We start from the raw sequence: 27,765 nt of genomic DNA on the forward strand, positions 1-27,765 counted from the left end.
AAAACCAATGGGTTGTCTCCGATTTAGCGCTTAGTTTAATGTCCTCAGCCCGACTTGGCATTCCGTTAATTACTCCTCCAAAGGGAGATAATCATGAAATTCTTGCACATCCATATCCACATAAGAAATGCTTTCATAATATGGCTTCAATATATGGATGTTCACCTTTAGATTTTTTCCATCTCTAAGACTAGAAATTTCAACTGCGCCATGAGAATAAACATTAGTAACAACATATGGTCCAATCCATCTGCACCTTAGCTTCCCAGGAAATAGTTTAAAACGAGAATTAAATAAAAGAACTTTTTGCCCCACAACAAAATTCTTTCGATAAATTATCTTTTCATGGAAAAGTTTCGTCTTTTCCTTGTAAATACGAGAACTCTCGTAAGCATCATTACGTATCCCCTCTAGCTCATTGAGTTGTAACTTCCTTTGTTTCCACGCATTGTCATAATCCATGTTGCACATCTTTATCGCACAATATGCTTTATGTTCGTTCAACCGGAAGATGACAAGATTTTCCATAAACCAACCGATATGGAGACATACCAATCGGTGTTTTGTACGCCGTTATGTATGCCCATAATGCATCATTAAGCATATAACTCCAATCTGGTGACTTGATAATTGGTGTAGTTGTCAATAATTCTTTCAATTTATCAAAGGAATCTTTGCACTCCTTGTTGAAGTAAAAAATAACCTCTTTTTTCAATAATCTGCACATCGACATTGAGATTTTGGAGAAATCCTTGATAAACCGCCTGTAAAAACCTGCATGACCAAGAAAAGAACGAATTTCCCTCACCGAAGTGGGATATTGTAAGTTTCTTATTAAGTCTATCTTTGCCTTGTCAACTTCAAGCCCCCGAGAGGATACAATATGACCGAGCACTATTCCATGGTTTAAAATAAAGTGACATTTCTCCCAATTTAAAACAACACTAGTGTATATGCATCTTTTAAGTACAAGTTCAAGATTTTGTAAACAAATATCAAATGAATCACCATAAACACTAAAATCATCCATAAATACCTCAATAATGCGCTCCACATAGTCAGAAAATATACTGACCATACACCTCTGAAAAATTGTAGGTGCATTGCAAAGACCAAACGACATTCGTCTATAGGAAAACGTACCAAAAGGACAAGTAAAAGTAGTCTTCTCCTGATCCTCCGCCGCAATAACAATCTGATTGTATCCCGAATAACCGTCTAAAAAGCAATAATGTGAGTGTCCATCTAACCTCTCTAACATCTGTTCAATGAAAGGCAAAGGAAAGTGATCCTTTCGGGTATATGCATACTCTCCATCCTGTTTGAACTCTTGTAGGAACAAGTTCATCATCTTGATTTTTAACAACAGTGACACCTGATTTTTTAGGCACCACTTGAACCGGGATAACCCATTTACTGTCAGAAATTGGGTAAATCACCCCCACACTTAGTAATTTGAGGATCTCTTTCTTCACAACCTCCATCATTGGGGTGTTAAGCCTACGCTGAGCATCACATACATGCTTAAAATCATCTTCCATTAGGATTCTATGCATGCACATGGATGGACTAATGCCTTTGATGTCACCAATTGTCCAACCAATAGCCGTTTTGTGCTCTTTCAAAACCCTAAGTAGACGTTCTTCTTGTATTGGTGTGAGGTTCTTTGCAATAATCACCAGAAGTTCTTCTTCATTACCCAAGTATGCGTACTTTAGGTGGTCTGGAAGCGGCTTCAATTCAAGTTTCGGTGCCTGCACAATAGAAGGTAAAGGAACCTTATCAGTTATGGGTAACGAAATATAAGAAATATTACCCGTTTTTGCTTCTTATAGTGCTGTTAAAGCACCACACATCTCCACCAATTCTTTGGATATCTCAATGTCCATGTTCGGATGTCCATGAACGTCCAAATCAATGCTATTCCGTATCACAACTCCAAGTTCATCTTCAGCATTCAAATCAAACATTTGTTGAGCTAACGAATCAATAACATCAATTGAGAAGGCTGAGTGAACATCACTAGGATAGCGCATGGTTTCAAAAATATTTAACCGTATGATCTCCTTATCAAATTCCATAGTGAGTGCACCACTATCAACATAAATATTCGTCTTTGCAGTCTTCATGAACGGTCTCCCAAGAAGTAATGAATTAGATGAAAAATTATCTCCATTGTGCATATCCACAATGTAGAAATCAACCGGAAAGATTAACTGATTCACTTGAACTAACACGTCCTCCACGACTCCCTTAGGATATATATTGGACTCGTTAGCCAATTGAATAGTGATATTTGCCTCTTTTAAAAGTCTGAGATTCAAAGAATCATAAACATTGGCTGACATAACGCTTATGGATGCTCCCAAATCAAGCAAAGCACACTCAAATCGTCGGTTACCAATTGTAACTGGTACCGTAAAACCGCCAGGATCTTCACACTTTGTAGGCATATTCTTTAGCAACATAGTTGTAGCACTTTCGTCCACTTGAGTAATCTGATTAGCAATCAACCTATCCTTCCTTGTACACAAATCCTTCGAAACCTTAGCATATCTGGGTACGGTTCTGATGGCCTCAATAAATGGATTGTTGATGTATATCTTGCTAAAAATATCCATGATCTCCTTGTCTTGAGCTTCTTTCTTGGATTTGGCAAAACGACTAGGAAAAGGAGGTGGTATGGTAAAAGTGGGAACCGTTTCCTTAGGTTGGCCGTTTGAGGTTGAATTTTCCTTTGGGACGGTTTCCTCTTCTACTTCCTTTTCAATGTCGTTACTAACCTCTTTTTGTTGATGTGGCTCTTCAGTTTTTCTTCCGCTCCTTAACGTAACCGCATTAACGTGCTCTCTTGGATTCACGAACGGTTGAGATGGTAACTTTATTGATGCTTGTGCTTCCAACTTACCCACTGTTGTAGCCAAATGCCCCATTTGAGTTTCCAAATCTTTAATAGCATTATCAGTTTTTAGCTGATTCTGTTTGGTATCTTGTATGAACTGATCAGTTTTCTGCTGACCCCGTTAGATTATGGATATGAGTGCTTCAAACTTCGATTCCTCATTCTGAGGTTGTTGTTGCCTCACATATGGATTGAGAGCTGCAGCTTGCTTGTTAGCATAACTAAAATTAGGATGATCTTTCCAACCAGGGTTATAAGTATTCGAATAGGGATCATACCTCTGCCCCTGATTAAGAAATATAGAATTTACCTCGGCCTCGTCTTCGTATGGTGGAGCAACTACAAAATCTATACGATGAATTGCCTTTTCAATAGTACTCAATTGATGCTCTGTATTTGAATCTCAAATCTCGCTCACTCTCCTGACATTTGAGTCATGTCTGGTGTAAAATTGTGGAGCATTCGAAGCCATACTCTCGATCAAACTAGTCGCCTGCGAGATTGTCTTCTCAGTAAGTGAACCACCAGCGGCTGCATCAATCAAATTTCGTTGCTCTGGAAGTAATCCTTCATAGAAGTATTGAATGATGAGTGTTGGAGATATGTTGTGATGAGGACAGCTTGCCACTAACTTTTTGTACCTATCTCAATATTCATAGAGAGACTCCCCAGTAATCTGGAGAACACCACTAATCTCTTTACGAACGGATGCTGCCTTAAAAGCAGGAAAATACTTCTCTAAAAATAGCTTTTTCATCTCGGCCCATGTTGTAATACTCCCTGGAGGAAGGTAATACAATCATTCTTCCGCTGAATCTATTAAAGAGAATTGGAAGGCTTGCAACAACGTCGTATCACTGTCTTCGGTACTTTGCCTAAGACTTGTCATATTCTGTTGAAATTTTCGAAGATGACGATTCGGATCTTCACCTGGAAGTCCCTTGAACTTTGGAAGATGATGAAGTAAGCTCAACTTCAGCTCCACTGGGTTCGTGATTGTAATGCACAGTGGTTGCGAATCTAAGCATGGAGATGTCAACTCTCCTAACTTCCTCTCCGCAGGTGGAGGTGGTGGATTATTTGTACTGCCTACCATTGTTGAAGTAGAAGGTTCTTCTTGCAACTGTGGATGTGCTTGTAACACCGTTCCCCTACGAGTTTGGATTCCGCACCTCTGGTATTCCCAGTCTTTAGGTGCCAGAGATTAAGTACCTGAAAATAAAAATCTAGAAAAACGAAATTAAAAACTAAACAAAAATTCTAAAAACAAGATTAAAACTAATAAAAATAACAACTAAAGCTACCGACTGCTCCCCGGCAACGGCGCCAAAATTTGATGCGTGTCGTAAGTGCAATCAAATTAATAATCTTATTTTCACACAATTAACTGGTAATATAATGGAAGTAAGGATCGTTCCCATGAAGAGCAGTGAGTTTTAGTTGTCAAAGTGTCACAAGGGGGTTTTGTTTTAGATTGTGAACAAAATAAATAATCAAAGCAAATAAAATTGTATTGTAATCAATAAAGAGAGATATGATCGAGTAATCCTTCTTCGTATATAAACCGTCAATGAGTTATTATAATTGCATACTCGTCGTTAATCATATATTATCACCAACCATAGAATAACATCTAGATCAGTGTTATCCCCTAAATTCCTTATATCACTGGATACGGAAGTTCTCGCCTACTAGTATCTATTCAACGAACCACCAAGTAGTAGATCACTCAAGGTGTAATCCAATCGAATGCTTTATCTTTTGTGAATTTATAGGTTGATCCTACTAGTTAGACTCTTAGATCAAGGTCCGCTTTTTAGTGTTGTTTATACACACAATCGCTCCACAGAATCCCTCTGCAAGATTTTGTGTTCTCTACTTGTGTACAAGTTATTCTACGATTACTTATCTCCTAACTCAATACTAGCAATAGATTGAATCAACAAATCAATTTAGTTGGCCACCTAAACAATCTATCAATCAATCATAAATATTAATTAGTATAAACAAACGATAATCATATGAAGAACTTCAAAGTAGATTATTATAATAACTCAAATCTTGTTTACAACTTAGAATTCATCATCAATCAATATGTGTTTAGCTACTCATGGATGTAGAAACATCCATGATACACATATGAGAAAAGTAAAGAGATAACGTTACGATTGATAATCGCTCCGTGTGATGTTTCTTCTCTCCAAACCCTAAAAATTTCGTGACCTAATGATGTGATATGATTTCACATAACCTAATACCTTTTTTATATGTTTTACATTCCTTGGTGTTCACGTATTGGGTTCGGTTCAAGAACCCGACCCAAAATAACGAATTAACGTTCTCAAATGTGCCCTTAGGCCTTTCAAGGTGTGAATACACGTTTCCCGTTTGATAAGTTCGCGTACCCAGTCCGCAAAACTCAAATTCCAGCAGAAATTTTCGGAAATAAGTCTGCGAACTCGGTTCGCAAACCCAGTTCGCGAACTTCACTGTCTTCGGTATTCAGTAAAAACTGTTTTGGCCACAACTTCTTCATCCGAACTCGGAATGACCTCGTTCTTTTTGCATTATTTTTATATTTTCAATTCTCTTCAAGATGACGATGAGAAATCATTAATTTGAATGAGTTAATCTTGGTATTTGTCCTGAGTCTTGATTTTGAGCGTTTTGCTCATTTTCGTCGCACTTCTTCCACTTCTCTTGGACTTGGGCGCTTGGATTCTTGGAATACTTTTCTTCCTATCTCTTTTCAGCACTTTATAGCTCCTTTTTGGATGATTCACCTAATTGAGACAAATAAGAGAAAGCAAGAGTAATAATACGAATAGATGCAAGAATAATAGCTAAAACAAGTATGGAGTGGACACTAAAATCATATGAATTATGCACTTATCAGTACCAAAGAAAGCTAATGATGATTTGAGTGTGAAAAGGAATGATCTTCTAGAAAATTCCATGACTACGGAGAAGGCAGTATCCATGATGTTGGAACTTAACAAGTTTTTTGGAAAAATGGAATTGGATGTGAAAGGCTCTAAAAGTGATCCCTTTGATGATAATCCAAAGGTCAATTGTGGTGAACAAGACATGGTTCACCCCAACACAACTTGATTGTGTTGTAAGTGCATCCTCACCAAGAAATGCCATGCTATGTATACGGTGAGGGAAGCACGAAAATTGGGGTGCACATATTATGTTCGGTAATGCTGTAGAATTCAATTGGATTCATCTAAAAAGGTATCTCTATAAACTTTAGCAAGATTTTTGCTTTTATTTGTTTACAGAACTTATAATGATTCACGTACCTTTCTTATCGTTCTTTTCTACCTAACTTGATCTGTGTTTAAGGTTCTTAAACGTTTAGGTTTGAAAATAGTAGTTCCGGATGTTTGAACTTCATGGTACACCTACCAGGTATGCATAACATCTTTTAAAATCAAAATCCAGGAGTTAAGTTCGCGGACTTGAAAATTCGTCTGCAAACCCGTATGCATACTTGACGTTGATATTCGATAAACTTGTTTTGGCTGTAACTTCTTCGTCCAAACTCGGAATGACCTCATTCTTTTTGCATTCTCTTCCTCTTTGAATTCTCTTCAAAATGGATATGAGAATTATTGTATTTGGATGAGTTAAGATTGGTATTTGTCCGGTCTCTTGTTTTTGAGTGTTTTGCTCAGTTTCGTTGCACTTGTTCCACTTCTCTTGGACTTGGCACTTGTATTCTTGGAGTACTACTCTTATAAGCTCATTGTAGCTTTTACAATAATGTTTTTGGTGAATAACAAAGAAGGAATTTCAAGAACAGGCAGTAGTATGCATTGTTATGGAATTCTTGAATGTTCACAATCATCCTATGTGAACTATGGTGCATAGTCGTTATTGACTTTGTATGTTCTTCTTTGTTAAGAAAATCTTTTTATACGCCTTTGGTACCTATTCTTGGTATAAATCCGGACGAAAAAGATTGATTTTACCCTCTAAGGACAAATCATCTTGTATGTGCATTACGAGTTTGTCTTGATGCCTAGGAAACTTCTTATGAGAATTTATTCTTATTTTTGAGAAGGATTACTAGAGTTTGGAATAGACATTATTGTGACTACACATAGCTATGTCCAACGTTTTCATCTTCATGTTTTTAGATTTATTGGTTTAAATTCTAAATTTGTTTGGAAGATGATTTTTGCAGTATTTAATCTTTATGATTAGTTATATTGCAACTTGTTATGGGATATTGGTGTTTACGTCCGTGAACTATATTTTTCACATACTTTGTCAAAAGTAAAGTCGTTTATGATCGATATTCATGTATTGGTTAAAGAATGAATGGACTTTTGACAATTACAAAAGTTAAGCCTATATTGTCAATTGTTGAAGGAAGATAGGTTAAAATATTTTTTTTGCAAGGATTATGTCTATTGAATGTCGTTATGCGAATAGTGATGGAAGATAGAATGAATCCTTGTGTATTCCGCAGTATTGATCATCCCTGATCCATATTCGTTTGTATTACTGTGAGGCTCCGTAATGTGTCTTATGTTGAGCACGATACAACCAAGTTGATTATTTTTTATTAGCTTTGTTGGTTGTTCCGTAAGGTACTTTATGTTGAGCATTTTGAACTAAATTAATCATCTTGTTTGGTTATTTAGTTACTGCTCCGTAAGTTTTCTTATGTCGAGCAAAACAATTGACAATTAAATTGATTACTTTCGTAATTAGTTTGGTTGTGTATTCCAATTAGATTAACTATGGGTTCTCTTGTAATTAATCTAGTTGAGTATTTTTGTGTCTCCATGAGTTTTCTTATGTTCAGCACAAACAATTAAATTGATCACTTTTTGTGTTTGATTTGATTGCGTATACCGATTAAATTAGTCACGGGTTTTACTTCTGATTAATTTGATTGAGTTTTTGGATACAAAAAATCATTCTTATGGTTTTTCGTGTCCAATAAAATCCTTCTTTTCTTTTGAAATTAACTCTTGTTGTTCTTTCGGGAATGACATCAAATGGGGGAGAGTTCTTTTGAACTTGTGCTTAATGGTCATATCTTGAGGGGTGTGCGGCTGTGGAATTTTAGAGGGGTTATCTTGTATCTTTAAACACCTTGATGAATGCTATTAGCTTCGGCTACATGATTGCATCTAAATAAGATGATGTGTGTTCTTTCTTTTTAGTCATGAAATGTCTCTTACGGAAATTTCATTATGATCCCGTTCTTGTACCTTTGCCAATTTTATTGACAAAAAGGGGGAGAATTAATATGTAGTTCACACTACAAATACATATGGTCTTCGGGTTATTATGTAAGGGGGAGTGGTTTTCATGTGAGATGGAATATTGACTAAGGGGGAGTGATACATATCACCATAGTATTATTATTGAAATTGTGATACAAATGAACTTTGACGTTGTGTAATAATACTATGACACTGTATAAGAATGATCGAGACCGGTGCTTTCTCATTGTTATAGCTACGGATCTTCAACAGCGGTGATGCTAAACTTACAACCTTTGGGATCATTGGAGTACTTGGAAGTGACGAAGATTTCAAGGAATGTTGAAGATTAGACGTGTGGAATAGGAGCTACTTAAGTTTCTTTATATTTTTTGTATTCCATATGTATTGATAGTTTTGTCACTAAAATTGACAAAGGGGGAGATTGTTAGAGCATTGCTCGGTCGAACTCGCATGTGTTGCTATCTCAAGCATGTTTTTCAATGTTAGTGATCAAAACTATAAGTCTTGGTTTCTAGTCTATTATAGCTAAGTCTCGGACTATGGTAGAAAGTGTAGTTGAGCTCAAGGAATTCATGGAGATTCATCATACAAGTAGAAGAACTACTCAAGGAACCGGTGGAACTTCTCGACAAAAAGGTATGTGAAGACTTGAACTTATCTGTCACTCAAAAGTCTATCTACTCTATCTCCTACTTCTTGAGACAAAAAGTCGTATGCTATATATATAGACTTAGATTATACACATTTGGTATTTCGAGCCGATTATACCTCGCCTATCTATATCTCAAAATATGTATTAGTAAGCTTTTCGCTTCGACCAAGTTTATCTTTACCTAGTGACGAAAGTCATGATATGTTTCAATCATCTTGAAAATTGCTTTGACGAGAAATGGTGTAACAACTGTATAACGTCCTCTAAGAATGTTTCAATGATTGAAATGAGAGTTTAGATTACATAACCAATGATGGACATAAGCATTGTTGTGGAAACACATTTATGTATAAGTCCTATTCCTTGAACCAAAGTTTGCGAACTTTGTTGATCAAGAGAAACCAGAAGAATGGGTTGTTTCCAAGTTCGCGAACTGCCGAAGTTCTCAAACCCGAGAATTTATGCTGGAGTTGACAAACTACTTGCATAAGCTAAGTCCGCGAACCAGCGAAGTTCTCATCCCGAGAATTTCTGCTGGAGTTTGTAAACTCTGTCCGGTTGCTTAAGTCCGCGAACCTAGTGTGCGAACTTAAGAAGGTTATATATCTGAAGATGATTTCTGAACTTAAAACTTTAAAAAGACTAAGGAATGCAGTTTGCAAACCGTGGCTATAAAAGTTCATGAACCGATTCAAGTGAATCAAATCATCTTTTCTTCAATTGTGTCTTGTGTAGTTACATAATATTTCCTTGCAATTGAACAACTCTCTAACTAGTTCATTTGAGTCATTTGAACTAGTTATGGTGAAGAAGAACATAGTTGATATGAAATGCTCATATGGCTAACCTTTTGGTTAACTATTGTTTAACCAACAATGTACACGTTTGGGTACCGTTAACAAACCTAGAAGCGTGCAGTTCATTTGTGTATAATAAGCTAAGTTTTCGATCTAACGGTTGAGAAATATTATCTTGAATCTAAATCAGGTTTTCATCTAATGGTGAATATTAAATGCTTTGTTACCAAGGCAAAACCCTGATTTGAAAGATTATATAAAGGAGACATCTAGTATTGTGCAAAACTAATCCCCACACCTTACGTGTGATACTAGTTTGCGTACTAGAGTCGATTCTCCTTTAACCTTTGGTTTTATTCTTCTAAAACCAAGTTAACGACTTAAAGACTTCATTGGGATTGTGAAGCCAGACCGATACTACTTTTATCGTAGTTGTGTGATCTGATCTTGCATCTTCTATCGTACGAGTACAATCAGATTGATTGGCTTGAGATTTGGTATCTCCGATAGGCAAGATATAAAAAGTAATCACAAACACATTCGTCTAATTGTTAGTGATTCTACAACATCTTGTTTCACTACCATACGATTAAGATTGTTGTGAGGTGATTAATTAATCTAGGCTGTTCTTCGGGAATATAAGATCGAATTATCAATTGGTTCTTGTTCACCTTGATTATTATCAAAAGACGGAACAAAAACTTTAGGGTTTTTCTGTGGGAGACAGATTGATCCTTTGATAGACTTGTCTGTGTGAGACAGATTTGTTTATTGTCAAAGCCTGCGATTTTGGGTCGTAGCAACTCTTAGTTGTGGGTGAGATCAGCTAAGGGAATCAAGTGCGCAGTATCCTGCTGGAATCAGAGGCGTAGGGAGTACAACTGTACCTTGGATCAGTGGGAGACTGATTGGGGTTCAACTACAGTCCAGTCCGAAGTTAGCTTGGAGTAGGCTAGTGTCTGTAGCAGCTTAATACAGTGTGTGTTCAATCTGGACTAGGTCCCGGGGTTTTTCTGCATTTGCGGTTTCCTCGTTAACAAAATTTCTGGTGTCTGTGTTATTTCAATTTCCACATTATATTGTTTTATCTTTATAATTGAAATAGTACAGGTTGTGTGTTAGATCAATCAATTGAAGAATCCGACCTAACGGTTGTTGATTGATATTGATTGACACTTGGATATTGGTCTCTGGTACCATCAGTTATTCCTTGTATTTGATTAGTACTCGCAGTTTCTGTTTGAGGAAATCAAATCAAAAGAGAGATATAAACTCGTTGATATACTTTTAATTGATTGAGTCTTGTTGATTCTCTTAAATGTATATTCGAGTTTTTCCATATATATTGCTAAGAGAAATATTGGGTGGTGTTGTTAGACCCCCGCTTTTTCATGCATAATCAGCATTATTTGGTGTCGCTTCGTCCAAATTTTCCAATGCTTCAAGCCAACAAATTTTTGTTATTGTGTTAGCATTGGTAAAACACACATGGTCAAGTACTCATTGCATAAATGCTCTTTCGATCTCCTCGAAATGATTTGGGTCCTTTACCCTTCTTAGTGCATAGCTTTGTAAACAAAAAATCTTCAACCCTACACGTATATTCCACCAGACTTCAATTTGTGTAAAGTTTGGGAACTAAATATGTTGTTCATCTCTCACATTACGATCACTTCACTTGGTTGAATTGAACAATATCTCCCTTTTGATGGTGGATTTTTGAGGAAGGCTAAAATTGTAAAATCATAGTTTCATATATCTCTGACCCGGCATCAGACGTATAGGAAATTCATATTTTACACTTTAGATATAAAACTCTTGTTACAATGATCTCTGACCGATCGAGTAACCACTTGAAAGCATAAATATGTAAGGGAAATATTAGAGTCTCTCAATTAAGCTTTGAATATTCTACATATTTCATCATTTATAATGTGCAACTCAGTACCTACTTTTGTATAGAATCGAGAATGATTAGACAGCTCCCTGATGGATTGACCAATAGTATAGAGAAGAAATATCTTCAGGATGTCACTGGTGCCGGTAGTAGTTTTCCCCTCTAGGTGTTCCCTGAGTATACAAAATAAATATTTAAAACTGGTACGGTACTACCGCCATCATGTACCTTGTTCTCGAATAAACATAATGCTCATATGGATTGCCTACTAGTATATGACGACTTATAAATAAATTCTAGCGCTATATTCATCTACTAAATTCCTAAAAAATATTTTATTGTTTCAATTCATAGTTTTTCTCTGCTGAATCCAATGAACTAGTAATGAATATTCGTCTTTCGGGCACGGGCCACCAACGATTAGGCCTCGAGAAAATGCGTATGTGTACTTAACAATAATGCTTCAAAGAGAATTCCAGAATATATATATTAAAGAGGATATGAAATACAAATCAAAAGGAGGAGAGAGAGAAACAAATAAAATAATAATAAAAAGGGTTATATGTGGTACCAGGACCACCGACCGGTCATGTCGTCGTTTCCGTGGCCGATCCCCATTTTCACTTTTTAATTATTTTATTATTCCTTGCTTTATCAGACTTTCTCTTTAAATTCTTGATTTTCCATATCTTATCAAATCTTACTTTATAGACCGTCTGGTTTACAAATCAAATGGTCTCGCTACCATTAGGTCTTTACACCATAAATATTATTAAGTTAATATTCCCAAATATTGGTATTTAAAGAAAAAACCTGCTTGGCAAGTTGTTCTTCAAAGCAAAATTAAGTGTTTCAGTAAAGATCAAACTTTTATGAGAATACCAAAATAATGATTGAAAGAACACTAAAATAGCAAAACATTCAGGAATGGTTCGCAATCACCATGGTGGTCCGTGCACCACCATAGTCGGTCCTGGTTGGTCCCCTAGGCCACCAATAACTGATTCCTCCTTAATTGGTCCTCTTTAACCAATCGATCCCTTTTGCACCAAATCCTCCGCAATTGGTAAATCCTTTGTAAAGCACTTGGATACTGCAAGGAAGGTCCCACCATCGTCAATGGTCAGTCCCGCTCTACCCATTGGTCGGTACTCTTGCAACCATACTTTTGTCCATTCGTCTGTCAAATTAGGGTTTTGAACCTAATGTTATGCAGAGCATAATTTTAATTAAGTTCAAACACCAATTATTTTTTATTGATCCAGCTATCAATTATTTAATATCGGTCTTACAACCAATTTATTTTCATCCATAAATCAATCGATTTAGCTATCAATATTTAAATTGCTCTGCAAAGCAACATTTTCCACATTGATTTAACTATCAATATCTAATTGCTCTGCGAAGCAATATTTTCCATATTGATTCAACTATCACTATTCAATTGCTCTAAGCAATATTTTGTATTGATCTAGCTATCAATGTTTTATTGGTCTATCAACTAATATTTTATCGGTCTGTCTACTAATATATTATTATTATAATGAACCCACATTTGGGGGATATACCTCCACAAATTTGGGTATACTAAAGGTTATATGGGTCTGGATGTTGATTAAGAGGGTACTTTTTGCCATGATATCAATGGTATCCCCCCTTCAATCTCACTTTTTTCTTCTTTTCTAACTTCTTCATTCATTGTCAATTAATCAACTATTGCAGAAATTTTTTCATCGATTAATTCCTTCTATAAAAATAAAACCTAAAACGAAACAATGTTTCAGGCAATATTCTCAAGACGATCAACCACTCAGTCAAATGGCTCCGATGAGAAGGTGAGTGATTCCCATTAAATTTCCTAGTGTCATGATTGAATTTTTTAGGTATTAAATCAAAAATCGTGTCAAAATTAGGGTTACATCATAGTCGACACTGGTCAATGTTTGATTGCAATACCCTATTGTTTGAGGGTGAAAACGGTTTCTGCTGATTTTGGTAATTTCGGGTGTGTGGGTGAGAAACGAGTTTAAACCCTAAAAAATGTACTGCAAGGGAGTACTTTAGATTCGAGAGATCAATCTGTACAAATCCGTTCTAAACCAAGAAATGGCCGTTCCAGACTTGCTTCGGTCACAAAGTGAAGGGGAAGGGTTGGTTTTGGGGAGGGAAGCGAAGAGAGTGTTGAGACCAGAATAGTTGATTCTGGAAGAGTAGTTGTTTCACGACTTGTATCAGAAAGTGGGAAGCTAACAGATGGAAAGCTAGCAAATGTTTTCTGAGTGTTGTATGCTCCTGACCTGAACTTGTTGTTCGGTGGAAATAGGTAATGCTTATTTATACAAGTCGAAGTGAAACGTACTCTGGTCTCATTAAGAAATGGGAAACGGGTGAGTAAATGGGAGGAGGTGGTAACCGGTAACGCCTGGAATTTATGTTCCATAAAAGAAAGTGTTTCACCATTACTCCCTGTATTTACTAACCGCCTCATCCTTATGACACTTTTTTATAACTGGCGTAGTGTACGCCGCACGCTGTAAACCGCCAAACCAATACCCAATGAGCATCCCCCAGTTTGTGACATGCGTTGATGTCTCGAGTGTTTTCACGGAAAACATGTAGCACGTTGTTGTTGTCTGGCAAGTTGAGCTTGGGAGACTTGCCGGCTCGGTGGTGACCTTCGACGGTCGAGATTTTGCATCTTAAGAGGAAAGGTAGCCGTTGATTATTCCAACCCTTAGTTTGGTAGCCAGTGACATGAAATCATGATCAGTATGGCTTTAATATGGCCTAGTTTAGGCGCGGCCAAAAGTTAGGGTTTTGGATTTGTTTAGGCGCGACCAAACTAGGGCCAAAGGTTGCCATGCATTAGCTGGTAACCTTGGACGGCTAAGATCTGCACCTTAGATGAAAGAGTGGTTGTTGATTGTTGCATGCCTTCGTTTTGGTAGCCGGATAGGGAAGGCCGGCATGGTATGGCGCGACAAGGCGGTTGGCATGCCATTGGCACATGTGGCATGGCATGCCTTGGCGCGGTTTGGCGTGGCCAAAACTAGGGTTTTGGGCCAAAGGTTACCATGCGTTGTTTGACGACCTTGGACAACTAGGATTTGCATCTAGGATTGAAGGGTGGTCGTTGATCATCGCACGCCTTCGTTTTGGTAGCCGCATAGGGAAGGCCGGCATGGTATGGCGCGGCAAGGTGGTTGGCATGCCATTGGCACATGTGGCATGGCATTCCTTGGCGTGGTTTGGCGTGGCCAAAACTAGGGTTTTGGGCCAAAGGTTACCATGCGTTATTTGGCGACCTTGGACGGCTAGGATTTGCATCTAGGATTGAAGGGTGGTCGTTGATCGTCGCACACCTTCGTTTTGGTAGCCGCATAGGGAAGGGAGGCATGGTATGGCGCGGCAAGGTGGTTGGCATGCCATTGGTACATGTGGCATGGCATGCCTTTGCGTGGTTTGGCGTGGCCAAAACTAGGGTTTTGGGCCAAAGGTTACCATGCGGTGTTTGGCGACCTTGGACGGCTAGGATTTGCATCTACGATTGAAGGGTGGCCGTTGATCGTCGCACGCCTTCGTTTTGGTAGCCGCATAGGGAAGGTCGGCATGGTATGGCGCGGCAAGGTGGTTGGCATGCCATTGGCACATCTGGCATGGCATGCCTTGGCGCGGTTTGGCGTGGCATGCCTTGGCGTGGCCAAAACTAGAGTTTTGGGACAAAATTTACCATGCGTTGTTTGGCGACCTTGGACGGCTAGGATTTGCATCTAGGATTGAAGGGTGGCCGTGGATCGTCGCACGCATTCGTTTTGGTAGCCGCATAGGGAAGGTCGGCATGGTAGGGCCAAGGCAAATGGCGCAGACGACTTGGCATAGTGGGCCCAAGGGTTTGGCACGGACGGCTTGGCATGGTGGGGCCAAGGCAAGGTGCGGTTGGCTTGGCATGGTGGGGCCAAGGGTTTGGCATGCCATTGGCGCATGGTGCGGATAGCATGGTTGGGGCCAAGGCAAGGTGCGGTTGGTTTGGCATGGTGGGGCCAAGACAAGGTGCATTTGGCTTGGCATGGTGGGGCCAAGGGTTTGGCATGCCATTGGCGCATGGTGCGGCTGGTATGGTTGGCATGCCTTGGCGCAGAGATGTGGCTGGTATGGTTTGCCATTGGCACAGTGGTGCGGCTGGCATGGTTTGTCATTGGCACAGTGGTGCGGCTGGCATGGTAGGCATGCCTTGGCGCGGAGATGTGGCTGGCATGGTTTTCCATTGACACAGTGGTGCGGCTAGCATGGTTGGCATGCCTTGGCTCGGTAGCATGAGAATTAGGGTTTGACATAGATGATGTCAGTCGATGTTAAGGGTTCTGCCGTGGAACATGACCCATAAAAAAAAGGTACCCCGATAATTCTTTCGTAGGCATGCTGATTGATTCAATAAATGTGCTAATGGTCATAGTGACGTCATGCCAGTTGTACAGTTTTACGATTTTAACCCTAAGCTAAAAACCGCCATCAACACCTATTGTAGGCATTTTGTGGATGGATGCAATGCCGACAATCTTAGTCGGTATTGTTTGTTGGTTGAATTCAATTCCGACTGAAATTAAGTTAAATTGATTTTTATGCATGTTAGGAGTCAGCATAGTCGATTCAAATTATACCAATGACAATTGTTGGTTACCTATGTCGAATCTATTTGTACCAATATCGACTGTTTAGTGTGAAATTGTGCCAAATTGCACCTTTTTGATGTGAAATTGACCAATGTCGGCGTTGTCGAGTAGCACTTTTAATGCCGACTTAGCAACCAGCAATGTCGAATGTGTGTTTAATTCAATACCGACTTAGCTGCAAGCAATGCTGACTGTTGGTGTTTATTTTGGTGAAGGAACTTTACATTAAACTTGAGTATGTAACCGATAATGTCTGCTATTGCTGCTCTAAAAACATTTTGCTTGTTTTAGTCGAGCAATGATTTGTTGACATTCACCTAATTTTTGTCATAAATCTCATGATGTCTATGTTTCTCTGAATCACTCTAAAAGACTAATCCAAGGGGTTCACTCCATTTTTATTATATAAATTGAGCTTTAAACTAATGCAATCAACACTAGTTAATAAAGGGTAATTTAGTCTTATCCAAAATTATTGGATAAGGGGTTCTTCAAATTACTTTGTAATGTTTTTTTTTTTTTTAGTATCCCCCAATTCTTGGTATATCTCCCAAATGTCGGTTTATTATAATTTCTGCTTCGTCACTCGGACCACTCATGACATGATGGATCGAGGATGAGTATTCTACAATTGCTCAGTATTATTCATCTTCATATGAATTCATGTCAAGTGCTTGACACATCAAGATATACATTGGTCTCTGATCGCACCAGTAATCTTATAATACTTATGCTTATCAAAACAAATAATTTGAATATCATTGTTGTCTCAGCTAACACAATGATATGTCACAATCATCAATAATCCATCAGAATCAACGTCTATGGTCCACAAAACATTGTTGTTGTTGTTGTCTCAACATACATTTTATGCTTTGTCCATCATAATAATGAATTGAGAATCATGCCACAATCACCACTGAGAATCATGCTCAATTCATCTGTTAAGATTCATACTCTAGCTAGGTAAACGATTGAATAAATAAATACACGTCTGTAAAGTAGACTTCACGTGAGACATGAATCATGTCACATGGGGGGATATTTACTAGGGTTTTGGTCTGGCGGCCTAAAACATGTGCGATGTAACAATATCTCCACGATAAAAGTGATTAAGTCGTGCTGGCAGTTGAAGGAGTAAATTGAGTAGTGGCCTGACAATACACCAAGTCTCTCTAGCAAAACGGAAACCACGATTTCCCACTTCCCTACTTTTCACTCCTCTTCAACATCCACCACTTACCAGAGATCAATGTGAAATAACTAAAAATCAGTCCTACAACATCCTACCACAAAACACACACAAATTTCTCTCGATCTAATACAAATGAATCATCTTCAAAGTAGTTCAACACATCATCCACAATCAATTTCCATTGATCTCAACACATTCTCAGCTTCCCTTCTACAGATTGACCCTTCTCATTCCTTTGTGATCGAACTGAATATGCAACAATCATTTCTTGGTTTAGGTCTTAGCATTACAGATTGTTCTCTCGAACTCAAAGCTTTCCCGTGCAATACATTTTTTAAGGATTTAGACGATCTGCCTCGTCGAGCATCTGCATACTCCACCACTTTTACTCATTAACCAATAAAACATTTTTACCCACATATAATATTCCATAAGATAGTACAACGACAACTCGTATGAACCACATGCTCGTAATTTAAAAATTTACACACTCTTAAATAAATATAAAATATAAATTAATATAAAATTAAATTGGAAAAATACAAACTAACCGCCTTCGAAATCCTCGAAGTGGAATGTATTCATAGTGCCCCACCAATGATCTAATATTACTTGACTACCTTAAGTTCTGGTTTTTATAATATATTTAGAAGAAACACCACTGAGATAGCTTTGGACTTATTCTTTGACAACTTCAGAAAGATATTTGTACACCTCGGGCATTTCTGACCACCCACCTTTTAATTTGGTATAATGATATCACACTTCGTGTGGAGACATAGGATCAAGGAGTACACGTTAACCAACCCCTTGTTTAACATTAGGGAACTCTGGAACTCGATTCTATGTTCAATTTTATCCACTTGGAGGGTTGCTTGATGATTCCCCAACTTTGCCTCCCTTTTTGCCTTTTAAGAACTCATTATGAGAAATTTTAGAAAAGGTATTATGTGAAATTTATGAAAAAGTTTAAAAAAGCGAAAAAAAATTAGTTTACATATAGGAGAAGCGAAAAAACCCATTGAGACTAGTTATTAGTGGAAGAGTCTCCACCGAGCAGGATAATGAGTCTTGGTGGTTGTCAAAACTATTTAATCCACCAGCGGATTTTAATCTTGGCCCAGCTCAGTGTCTACGATTCAATAAAGACTCCTAGTCAAATTCCTTCTCATATAAGAGCTACTATGGTGGAACAATTCAAACTTCCCAGTTTGGTATAAAACGGCAATCGGATTGGCACTTGTCACTCACTGTAAGCCTTTGGATCTGTCTTGAACTTTTTTAAATCAATGTTTCATATAAAGCGCTAATCCGAATAACGTTTAGTGTTTTATGATGGATTTAACGCGTTTTCAAATCGCGTTTAACACGCTAAAGCGAATCGGATTAATTTGGATTCTAAGCCTTCCAAAAATGCAGATGATTCCCATTTTAAAGTTATTCGAAAATGATTTATATCGCGCGTCGTGTTATACCGAGTGAGAGAGGGGAGGTGGGACCCACACTAAACCCACCCCTGTTAAACCGTCGGGTCATGGGAAGACCACCCTTCTCTTTTACAGTACACAACGCAGGATCCAACCCGCGGTGAGTGTATCACTTCCGAAAAAGCTAATGATAGATCAAATTTCATAGTCCAATTGTGGACCAATGAAATCCAACCATCCAACAATTGTGCAAGCCTCACTAACACCTTAAAACCCCACCCCAATCATCTGTGGTGAAGGAGAGGTAGACCAAATTGGTCTACCTATAATGATCCGCGCCTAGGAAGGTCGACAGTTATTTCACCGGACAATCCATATTTTTTCCACACTTAGTAGCTTGGATTCCGCTATAAAGACTTGCTTGGCCCAAGTCACTGGTAAACATTACCAAAGATTGAGATATTAGCACAAAGCGGCACAGTCCACTGCTACTTCACAGCGATTAGCGTCTGTAAATCTCTCTTGGCGGACATGTCTTTGAGAGAGAAGTCGGAAGGAAATCAAATTATGAAGAAGGAGAAAGAAGAAGAGGACGATGTTGTTTGCTTGGATGCGTCTTTCTTCATGAATGACAAGTAAAAACCTATTCTGTCTTCATCTGTTTATATCTATACAGTACAGTCTGATAATGATTGTTTATTGTTTGATTTACAGTTACGAGCTTACCACTTTCACCTTTGGGTCTTTAGAACTTCAGCTACTGTGTCTTCAATCAGCTTCAAGTAAGTCTTAGTGTCTTACTGTTAACACATACCCACTGTATATATCAATCCATTGTGCTCAATATGTAATGTTTTGGGATTAATGGAGAATTAAACCTAGGGTGATTCTGAATAAAAAAAAAGATGGGAGTAGTTTTTGCCGATCATAACATACTCTGCCTTTCAAATTCAAGAACTTATAATTATAGAATACCCAAACCCTAGGGTTTGTAGAAAATACTATGATCTTAGGAATTTATTATGTGTAGTAAACAGAAAGTTTAGCGAATAATTGTAAAAATTCTTCTTGCCTTAGTAGATGACATACCAACTATGTCTTCTTTCTGATTACTGCTTAATTGACTTGTGTTTGCTCGGGTCTATGTTAGATATTCACACATAAATTTGGTTTGTGGCATATGGAATTAATGAATTCCAACTTCCATTGTTTGTTCTTTTTTCTTCAGAATACCCTGCTTTACATTTTCCATTCAACCCTCATTTACGTCAGTCTTTTAATGTATTATGTGCTTGTATTAGTTAGGTTGGTTGTTACTCGTTGAATCAAACTGCCATCAAAATTTACCATGATTAAGTATTTATTTGAGTATTTTGATAGCAGTAACTTTTCAACTTCAAAGACGATTACAGAACTAAAATGGTGATGCTACAATAAATTCTTGACCTGTATGTGTCTTTCTTGGGTTTTCACTCTCAGCATCAACCAAAAAAAAAAGAAAGAAATATATTTATCGTACGTGCAGTTTCGACGGAATGAACACATTAATTTTTCTTCATCTAATTCACTGACAAATTTGTTGCAGCTGATTATGATCTTACTGGTCAAATGGTCTGGCCAGGTTGTGTGCTGTTGAACAATTACCTCTCACAAAAACCTCATGTTGTCCAAGGATGTTCAGTTATTGAACTGGGTTCTGGTGTTGGTAAGTAGAAAAACAACTCTGGAGGTTTTCCATAAGTTTTTCCTGGTATTTATATGTTTGATGTTGATTTGGAACCTCACATTTCAACCCTCATAACATTTATAGGCTACTAGCCTACTACTGTTTCTTCATAGGGAGCTTACATTGTCAGGAAAATATCTTGTTTGCTATGGATAATCTAAATTTGAACTAATATATGAGGTGCTTCCTGTGCTCATTAGGTGTGACTGGTATATTGTGCAGCAGATTTTGTCGAGAGGTTCTTTTAACTGATCATAATGACGAAGTAGTCAAGGCAAGCTAAACAAAAAGTCCATTGGAATTGGTTGCAAGTCCATTAATGGTTTCTTCTTTTTCAGACTTTAATATTTTGAGTCTATTTTCAGATCATGAAGAAAAATATAGAATTGAATACATCCACTGGAAGCCCTGACTGTTGTGCTGGTAAGAGAAAATAACATGGGCGAAATACATGTAAATCTTGATAAAGTAATAACCTGGTTTGGTATTCTTTCTAGGATTGGCAGCTGAGAAGCTAGAGTGGGGAAATGCTGATCAAATCAGCCAAATCTTACAAAAATATCCTAGAGGATTCGATTTGGTTCTTGGAGCTGACATTTATATCCTGACCTTTAGCTTTAAATTCAGATGACTTCGCTTAGTTTTTTAAATGTTTACTTGTCTCTCCTCCTTAACAATATGCACGCTTTCAACAATCTAGCATTCCCCCGCTTTTCAACACAGTGGAAAAGCTACTTCAACTACGAGGAAAAGACAACTGCAAATTCATTCTGGGCTATGTATCTCGGGCTAAGACGTAAGTACTTTCACAACACTCAGGTCTCAGAACCTTTAACTTTTGATCTTATTCTTTCGGGTAAGGCTTAGATAAATCTTATTTGAGCATTTTTAGAGTGAGAAAACATAGGATGCTCAATAAGACATAAAAACAAAAATAAGGCGCTAGAGATAATGATGCTATATATCCTTACAAAATCAAAATTCTGCAAAAAATAATACTGCATATACTATATGAGGTAATGATCAAGAAAACAAGGCTGCAATGATAGAAATTAGACAGCTGATGATAAAAGTTCCCTAAGTTCCCTTGAAGATTAAGAGCTAAGTGACGACAAAAAACTGATAGTTGATGTAACAGATAAGATGAAGAGTAACTTATTTTTGGTTCATTAAACTTATGCGTCAATGGATTGACAGTGAGCGAATGAGAGCAATTAAGATTAGTATGTGAGCCCAAAGGTCAAAAATGTTAGGTAAGTCATAATATGAATGTGTGTCTTGTAACGAAAAGTAATCGATTAATCTAGTATATCATTTTAGCAGTTGAAGGTTTGGTGTTCCTCGGAGCTTAATTTACGTAATATATTATCTTAGGAACTCCGCTTGGGCTCGGGACCTCTAGCAGATCCAAACTAGCTTACTTTCCCTGCCACTTTACAGTATTCAGCCAGTTAGATATTTTAACATTCATATCTTGTAAAAAAGGGTTTTTTCCTGATCTTTTTTTGAGACAAAACAAGAAAACGGTTCTGTCCAAATAATAGTTATTCTAAATATTTTACTGTTGCAGGATGGATGCAGTGGTTATAGAGGAAGCTGTCAAACATGGAATGCTTGTAAATGAAGTAATTGGGACCCGGTCTGTGGTTCGGAATTATGAGGGAGTCATCTATGAGATAACTCTCAAATAAAACGCGACCTATGATTTCCATGGCATTCGTCGTTCTGTGATTGGAATTCTTAAGGGAGACGCCCATCAGATCAATTTTAAATAGAATTTGAAGTATACTTTCCTGGTGGATCACTCGAAGTATACTTTCCTGGTGGATCACTCAAAAGAAAAGAGCTAGCGGGTACAAATCACATCTGATTTCGCATATTCTAGTGTTCGAGGGCATGAGAATCTCGAATAGCATTTTTTGTTATTAGATTGTACTGTTATTTCATGCAAGTTTTTGATCCAAATTTACTGTCCTGACAGTGATGCCAGCCTTTTAAATTCAATTGGCCTGACTGCTGACACCTTCTAGGCTGTTGGAGATATACTAAAGCAATTTACACCTTTTAGGCTCCCAAAGATAGAGAATTGGGTTATACTTGTATGTTCTTATGAGTTTAGGGTAATTTCTTAGTAATTAATTATATTTTTGTACTCGATCGATTTTGTATTTTCTTATTTTTGTATCTTTGTAACATGCTAGTTCTCTTTGCCTAACCCCAATGCTCCAATGCTTGAAACTTTGCACAAACGAAGAAAATTATAAACTATACTGCCCTCCATGTTATATATTCCGGAAGTTTGATTAATGTTGGATTGCATAAAAATGTTGACGCACTTCATGTTTCCAGTTTCCTATATGGCTAAATCCTCACCCCATATCACCATCACAACCACCGTCAAAATAATGTCTCTGAAACGGCAGAATGGTGGTAATCTTCTTTCTATACGGGTATAGTTTTATCACCTTATTTCTATACAGGTATAGTTTTATCACATAAGTCAGCGGCAATTTCTATCAGACGGATCTTAAAAATAAATTTCTGATGTGTATACAAATTTGGGAGCATTCGGATCATTGCCATTGGTTGATATTAACAAAGAGCTTTAACCAATGGTTTCCAGCATATAGTGAAACTGAATACAACTTTCATTCATATAATGAAGATACACATCAACTATAATTGACGCAACCCATATCATACCTCAGTAATACCAATGACGCACTCAGGTAACTAAAAGCTGAATGTGGGTTGAACATTAGAGTCGATCAATGTATAGGTAATTATATGGTAATGTGTTATCCAGCTTTCATTAAAATGGCATCCGACTCTAAAAGACATTCTTCGGATTTTGGTAAAAGGGCTTCAGGTTTGAAAAGTTCTTCAGATTTCAGTACAAGGCCTTTACCATATGCAGCAATGAGAAGAGCCTCAGCTCGACCTGCAAATCAAAGAGAAAGTAAGAAATCAAAGGAATTACCAGTGATGGAGGTGGCATGAAGGAAGACAAGTCAATTGTTACATTATTAGCAGAAGGGTTCCCATAAGAGGGATATACACCCAACCTCGCCCCACTAGGTTTCAACAAACCACGTGACCTCTAGGTAGCCTGCTGTACAAACTTCACGTTTGTATGGGGCATGAGAGAAATTCGACTTGAGTTCAGATGGGTATGGGAAACAACTTTAACTAACGTACAGACTTGCTGTGTCGAGAACCATTTTAAAGGACAAATAAATAGTTGAAATGTTTCTATGGGGGAGAGAGAAAAACTAAAAGCACAGAATGCCTGTTAGATAACAGGCTTTGAAGTGATATTTGCAGTGTGAACAAAATAGCAAGGTTTCATATCTTGCAGCAGGGCGTATATTTTGTCCTTCAAGTAGAAACTGTCGTATCCGTCCCTTAAAGCAAAACCGAAAAAAGAGCGAACTCGTAAGAAACTCATGTTTTATGATCAATAAGAAGAAAACATGTACCATGATCTTTCTTCCTCGTCAACTGGGAACTCAGAGATGGAAATAGTGTTGATGCAGCCTTTCTGCTATCATCCTGATAAAATTTAAATTCAGAGATGGTTTTAGATGAAGCGCTTGACCGAGGACAATTGAACAATATAAGAGAGTGATAGTCTTAACAAAAACTACAGCTAAAACCAAAAAGTTCATACGTTAAATGGTCAGCTTAATCAAAATTCCTGCAAGCAAGCGCAACTAATTTTAGATACAAATACAAAGAAACTTCCGTGGATGGCATCAGGTGAAGGGAGTGAGACTAAATCCTGAAGGAGTTTCTATATCAAAGATCCATTTCGAGAATAATCTGTGACGTCCTTCGCATATTGATCCATGGAACAACACAAATTTTAAAGTGGCAACCATCTCTCTGCAATTCTTTAAATGGCAGAATGTTCATAAACCCCGGAACTCAAGCCTAGCTTATACATGTACTGGCTACGTACCAATTTAACTTCTGAAACATTTCCTCAAGATAAAACTACTAAGAAAACTGATAAAGATCTGGAGCTAATTTAGTTATTCAGATAATGTATTCATAATTCCACTATAACATGATAAACCCAATTATCACCCTAACGTCCGAATAAATTGTGTGTCACGGGACACTGTCTGCTCCCAATTAAACAGCGAAATTAGGATGGTAGTTCTAGAATCCAAACATTCTTGAAAATTGTCAAATTAGGTGACAGTAAACATAATTACCTAAGCTTTTCCAAAAATCAAGAAATGTTGCATGTGCATGTAACATAAAGATCAGACACACCTTACTCAGACGGCTTCCTGCAAGTTCAAAGTGATTCTTCCACATGAGAGAAGACACCGGAACAACAGAAAATCCGGAGGCTACTAAGACCCCAGTCCATATCCCATATCCAAATCCTCCACTCCACCATCCCTGTATTGCATATCCAAAAGTGTCATGAACAAGTACTTTTTGAATACCTCAAAACATTTCTTTCTCCATAGGTATGAGATAAAGCATATCCAAAATCACAAGCATGAAGCCCACTTCAGAAATTCAATGAATTGTAATGACGATTATTAAAAGTGTTTCACACACGAGAACATTCAAGATGATTAAGAAACCAAGTTTTCATCTACTGAACCTGTTTCCCATCTGTAGGAAAAGGGGTTGATTGCTCAATATAGGCAGTTGTTCCTGTGTAAAAAAGAAAAAGGTATGTCGATTAGGTAAGTTATCTTGATCCAAACAGTATGGAGAGCATAGGGAAAGGACATAAAAAGAGGACATAATACTATGCCAGTTAGTAATGTGTGAAAGGACAGCATGATGCAGTTTTATGCCAATTTCATACTGCTTTTGGTTCGAGGAAGAAAAAAGACAAAGATGAGGCTGATAATATGTGAAGTAAAAGGTATAACAAACACTAGTATCCATTTTCAACATTTTTTATTTAATGCATTGATATTATGTGCATGAGACGTTGAAAACAGTTCGCTTAGAAAATTTGAGAAGAAGTCAAGATTTGAGCTTTGCACGAGTGTGGGAAGTTAGTTTCTCAATCAACGAACATGCAACTGACCTTTAGTAGAAAACAGTGAGGGAGAGCTGTCAACAGACAACAATAATGATAATAGTAATAAAGATACCGTCCAAGTTCAGTCCTTATTGAATGATGCTTCATATATAGTGGCATACTCTTAAATAGTGAACAAAAGATTCTTGAGAGTTACTATTTAAGAGTGATCTTTTTACTTCCGAACGTAGCCTTACCGCTAACCTACATACGACTCAAGGTTCCAAATAACAGAATCTAAAAAAGCTCAATAAGAAAGTAAAATTCAATTATACCTGGTGGAGCATCAAAGCTACGTAGCAACTGAACGATAGATCTTGTATCTAAACGTCTTCGCATGGTTTTGCCAACCAACAATCGCACATGAGGACTATCAAAAACCTAAAACCAAACATACAATTATTAAGCATCAAAACGTTTCTTAGTTTATACAGACACATATCTTGGTATTCGGCAAATAATTAGATGATACAAACTAATAAAACTGCTTTACTTATGTAGGATGCTACACAAAACTTTGATTATGAATTGCATCTCGGACTAGTCGAGGGGCAGAAAGGGTGGTGGAAATTTGTACATCCATTTTGCCTTTGATCTTAAGGCTCGATGTAAACTACAATTATCATGCTATCTCATTAGCACCATACAAAATTTTCTCGATACCAAATGGAGCCCAAGAGAAATAGAACTTCTAATCAGGGAGATAGAATACTTCTTTAAAGCTTTGAAAATGAGGAAAATGAGTCCCCTAGAGAAGAGTAATTTGAGACCTTCTTACATTACACTCACGAGGAGTTCGCCTCACTGAAGAAGCACAATTTTTTTTACCACATTATGAAAAAAGAGAAAAACCAATACTACAAATACAATTAAATCAAAACATTCAACAAATACCCACATTTTCTAATCAACATATAGAAGAAAAAAAAGTCTACAACATCTGCAAATTAAACCTGGAACTAGAAAACCTTTGTTTTGTTCCTTTTCCAAGTGTCTGAGTCAACCCTACAAAACTGGTCGAGTAAATGAAATTTATTACCTGAGCAGAGCAACCAAAATCATCACTTCTTAACAATGCCAAAGCTCCAGAAACATCAGGATCAACCCCAATCATCCACTCCACTAATCTCTTATCATTACACTCAGACTCGTCATGTAAAGGAGTAGACAAAGAAGTTAACCATTTTTCTTTAAGCTCAGCACTAGAAACTTTATCCTTAACCTTAGAACTAACTCTCAATACCCTATCTCTACGATTTCCAGTACCGTTAAGATCGACAGAAGAATCGGAAAAAAGCCTCGATTTAGAAGAAAATATTGGAATCTTTGTACTGATAGTAGCAGAAATTTTGTTTATTATAAATGTTGGTGAAGATAAGGTTTGTGTAGGAATAATTTGAACCATTTCAACAAAATTAGGGTTTCGAAATCGAGAGTTAGGCTGGGTTAGAAGTGAAATTTGAGGAGAAAGAAAGTAATTTCTTCATCCAGCGGAGAAAAGAAAAATAAAAAAAATCTTTATTTTCACTTGGAAGTGGGAAATTCAAACTAGTGAGGGTTTTTAACCGAACGGCAACTCAAAAGATGATGTGCCAAAAGAATCGACCTTGTTCAGTAAATCGGTTGATTATCCGTTTTGGACATCACCGAGCTGCAAATCTATCATGTCAGAATCTTTTAAGTAGAAAAATGAACACCCTTTGAATTTAGTCTGCCTAGCGCCTACACGCTAGCAAACTGAGCACTGGCGGAGCCAGCTTTTAAGTTGGAGGTGCTAAACAAAATTTTTGATAAACAAGATGGGCTAAACTCTAATAATTTTAGAACTGGGGACTAAATTCTAAAAAATAGGGGATTAAACGTAAACAACATAAAAAACTAAGGGCTAAACATGGATTTCGAAATTTTTGGGTGGCTAGAGCCAGGGTTAGTCAACCCTTGGCTCTGCCCCTGCAACTGAGATGAAAAGTTCAACACGGTTGCCAAGAATTCGAAAACAAAGCCTTTTATCCCGAACAAGTCAGGGCAGGCTAGAGATGAAAGAGCCTAAAGAAACCGCGAGATCAGCGTACCAAGGTTTTTTTAGCAAGTTGCATGAGAATGTCGCATGCCTCGCTCTTTTTAGCGTGTTCGTAGCGTAACACAAGCATTGATCCGTAACCGTAGTATTAGGGTATGGGTTTTCGCCCCAGAC

At 37.6% G+C, this 27,765-nt stretch overlaps 2 protein-coding genes across 5 annotated transcripts; one reads left to right on the forward strand and one right to left on the reverse strand.

Annotated features, from left to right (window-relative positions):
- Positions 1 to 19,126: 19,126 nt before the first annotated feature.
- Positions 19,127 to 22,727, forward strand: LOC113308673 (protein N-lysine methyltransferase METTL21A-like). Of its 4 annotated transcripts, none has more exons than XR_003339977.1 (9): positions 19,128 to 19,424; positions 19,504 to 19,571; positions 20,375 to 20,494; positions 20,716 to 20,789; positions 20,881 to 20,938; positions 21,013 to 21,114; positions 21,200 to 21,311; positions 22,097 to 22,368; positions 22,497 to 22,727. XR_003339977.1 is itself a non-coding variant. In XM_026557138.1 (8 exons), exons 1-8 carry the CDS (start codon positions 19,321 to 19,323, stop codon positions 22,137 to 22,139), a joined length of 681 nt encoding a protein of 226 aa, XP_026412923.1. In that variant the 5' UTR covers positions 19,127 to 19,320; the 3' UTR covers positions 22,140 to 22,727. The 4 variants fall into 4 exon arrangements, 2 of the variants coding, with proteins under 2 accessions (XP_026412923.1, XP_026412922.1); XR_003339976.1 differs by having other exon boundaries at positions 19,137 to 19,424; positions 22,086 to 22,368; XM_026557138.1 differs by having other exon boundaries at positions 19,127 to 19,424; positions 22,097 to 22,727.
- A 315-nt stretch (positions 22,728 to 23,042) lies between these two features.
- LOC113307761 (Holliday junction resolvase MOC1, chloroplastic-like) lies at positions 23,043 to 27,273 on the reverse strand. The gene is made up of 6 exons (XM_026556209.1): positions 26,611 to 27,273; positions 25,847 to 25,952; positions 25,140 to 25,192; positions 24,797 to 24,928; positions 23,995 to 24,067; positions 23,043 to 23,456 (listed from the first exon to the last, which is right to left on the reverse strand). Exons 1-6 carry the CDS (start codon positions 26,974 to 26,976, stop codon positions 23,314 to 23,316), a joined length of 873 nt encoding a protein of 290 aa, XP_026411994.1. The 5' UTR covers positions 26,977 to 27,273; the 3' UTR covers positions 23,043 to 23,313.
- Positions 27,274 to 27,765: the final 492 nt, after the last annotated feature.

Source organism: Papaver somniferum, chromosome 9 (assembly GCF_003573695.1).
Source record: "Papaver somniferum cultivar HN1 chromosome 9, ASM357369v1, whole genome shotgun sequence".
NCBI lineage: Eukaryota > Viridiplantae > Streptophyta > Magnoliopsida > Ranunculales > Papaveraceae > Papaver > Papaver somniferum.

What these genes read in the sequence shown, in the direction of transcription:
- LOC113308673 (XM_026557137.1), top strand. Translation starts at nt 19,321, where the DNA reads ATGTCTTTGAGAGAGAAGTCGGAAGGAAATCAAATTATGAAGAAGGAG. An exon ending in TCTTTCTTCATGAATGACAA is followed by an intron (nt 19,425 to 19,503) that starts GTAAAAACCTAT and finishes TTTGATTTACAG; the next exon opens with TTACGAGCTTACCACTTTCA. An exon ending in GGTTCTTGGAGCTGACATTT is followed by an intron (nt 21,115 to 21,199) that starts ATATCCTGACCT and finishes AACAATATGCAC; the next exon opens with GCTTTCAACAATCTAGCATT.
- LOC113307761 (XM_026556209.1), bottom strand. Translation starts at nt 26,976, where the DNA reads ATGGTTCAAATTATTCCTACACAAACCTTATCTTCACCAACATTTATA. An exon ending in TAGCTTTGATGCTCCACCAG is followed by an intron (nt 25,193 to 25,846) that starts GTATAATTGAAT and finishes TTTTTTACACAG; the next exon opens with GAACAACTGCCTATATTGAG. An exon ending in GACGAGGAAGAAAGATCATG is followed by an intron (nt 23,457 to 23,994) that starts GTACATGTTTTC and finishes TTTGATTTGCAG; the next exon opens with GTCGAGCTGAGGCTCTTCTC.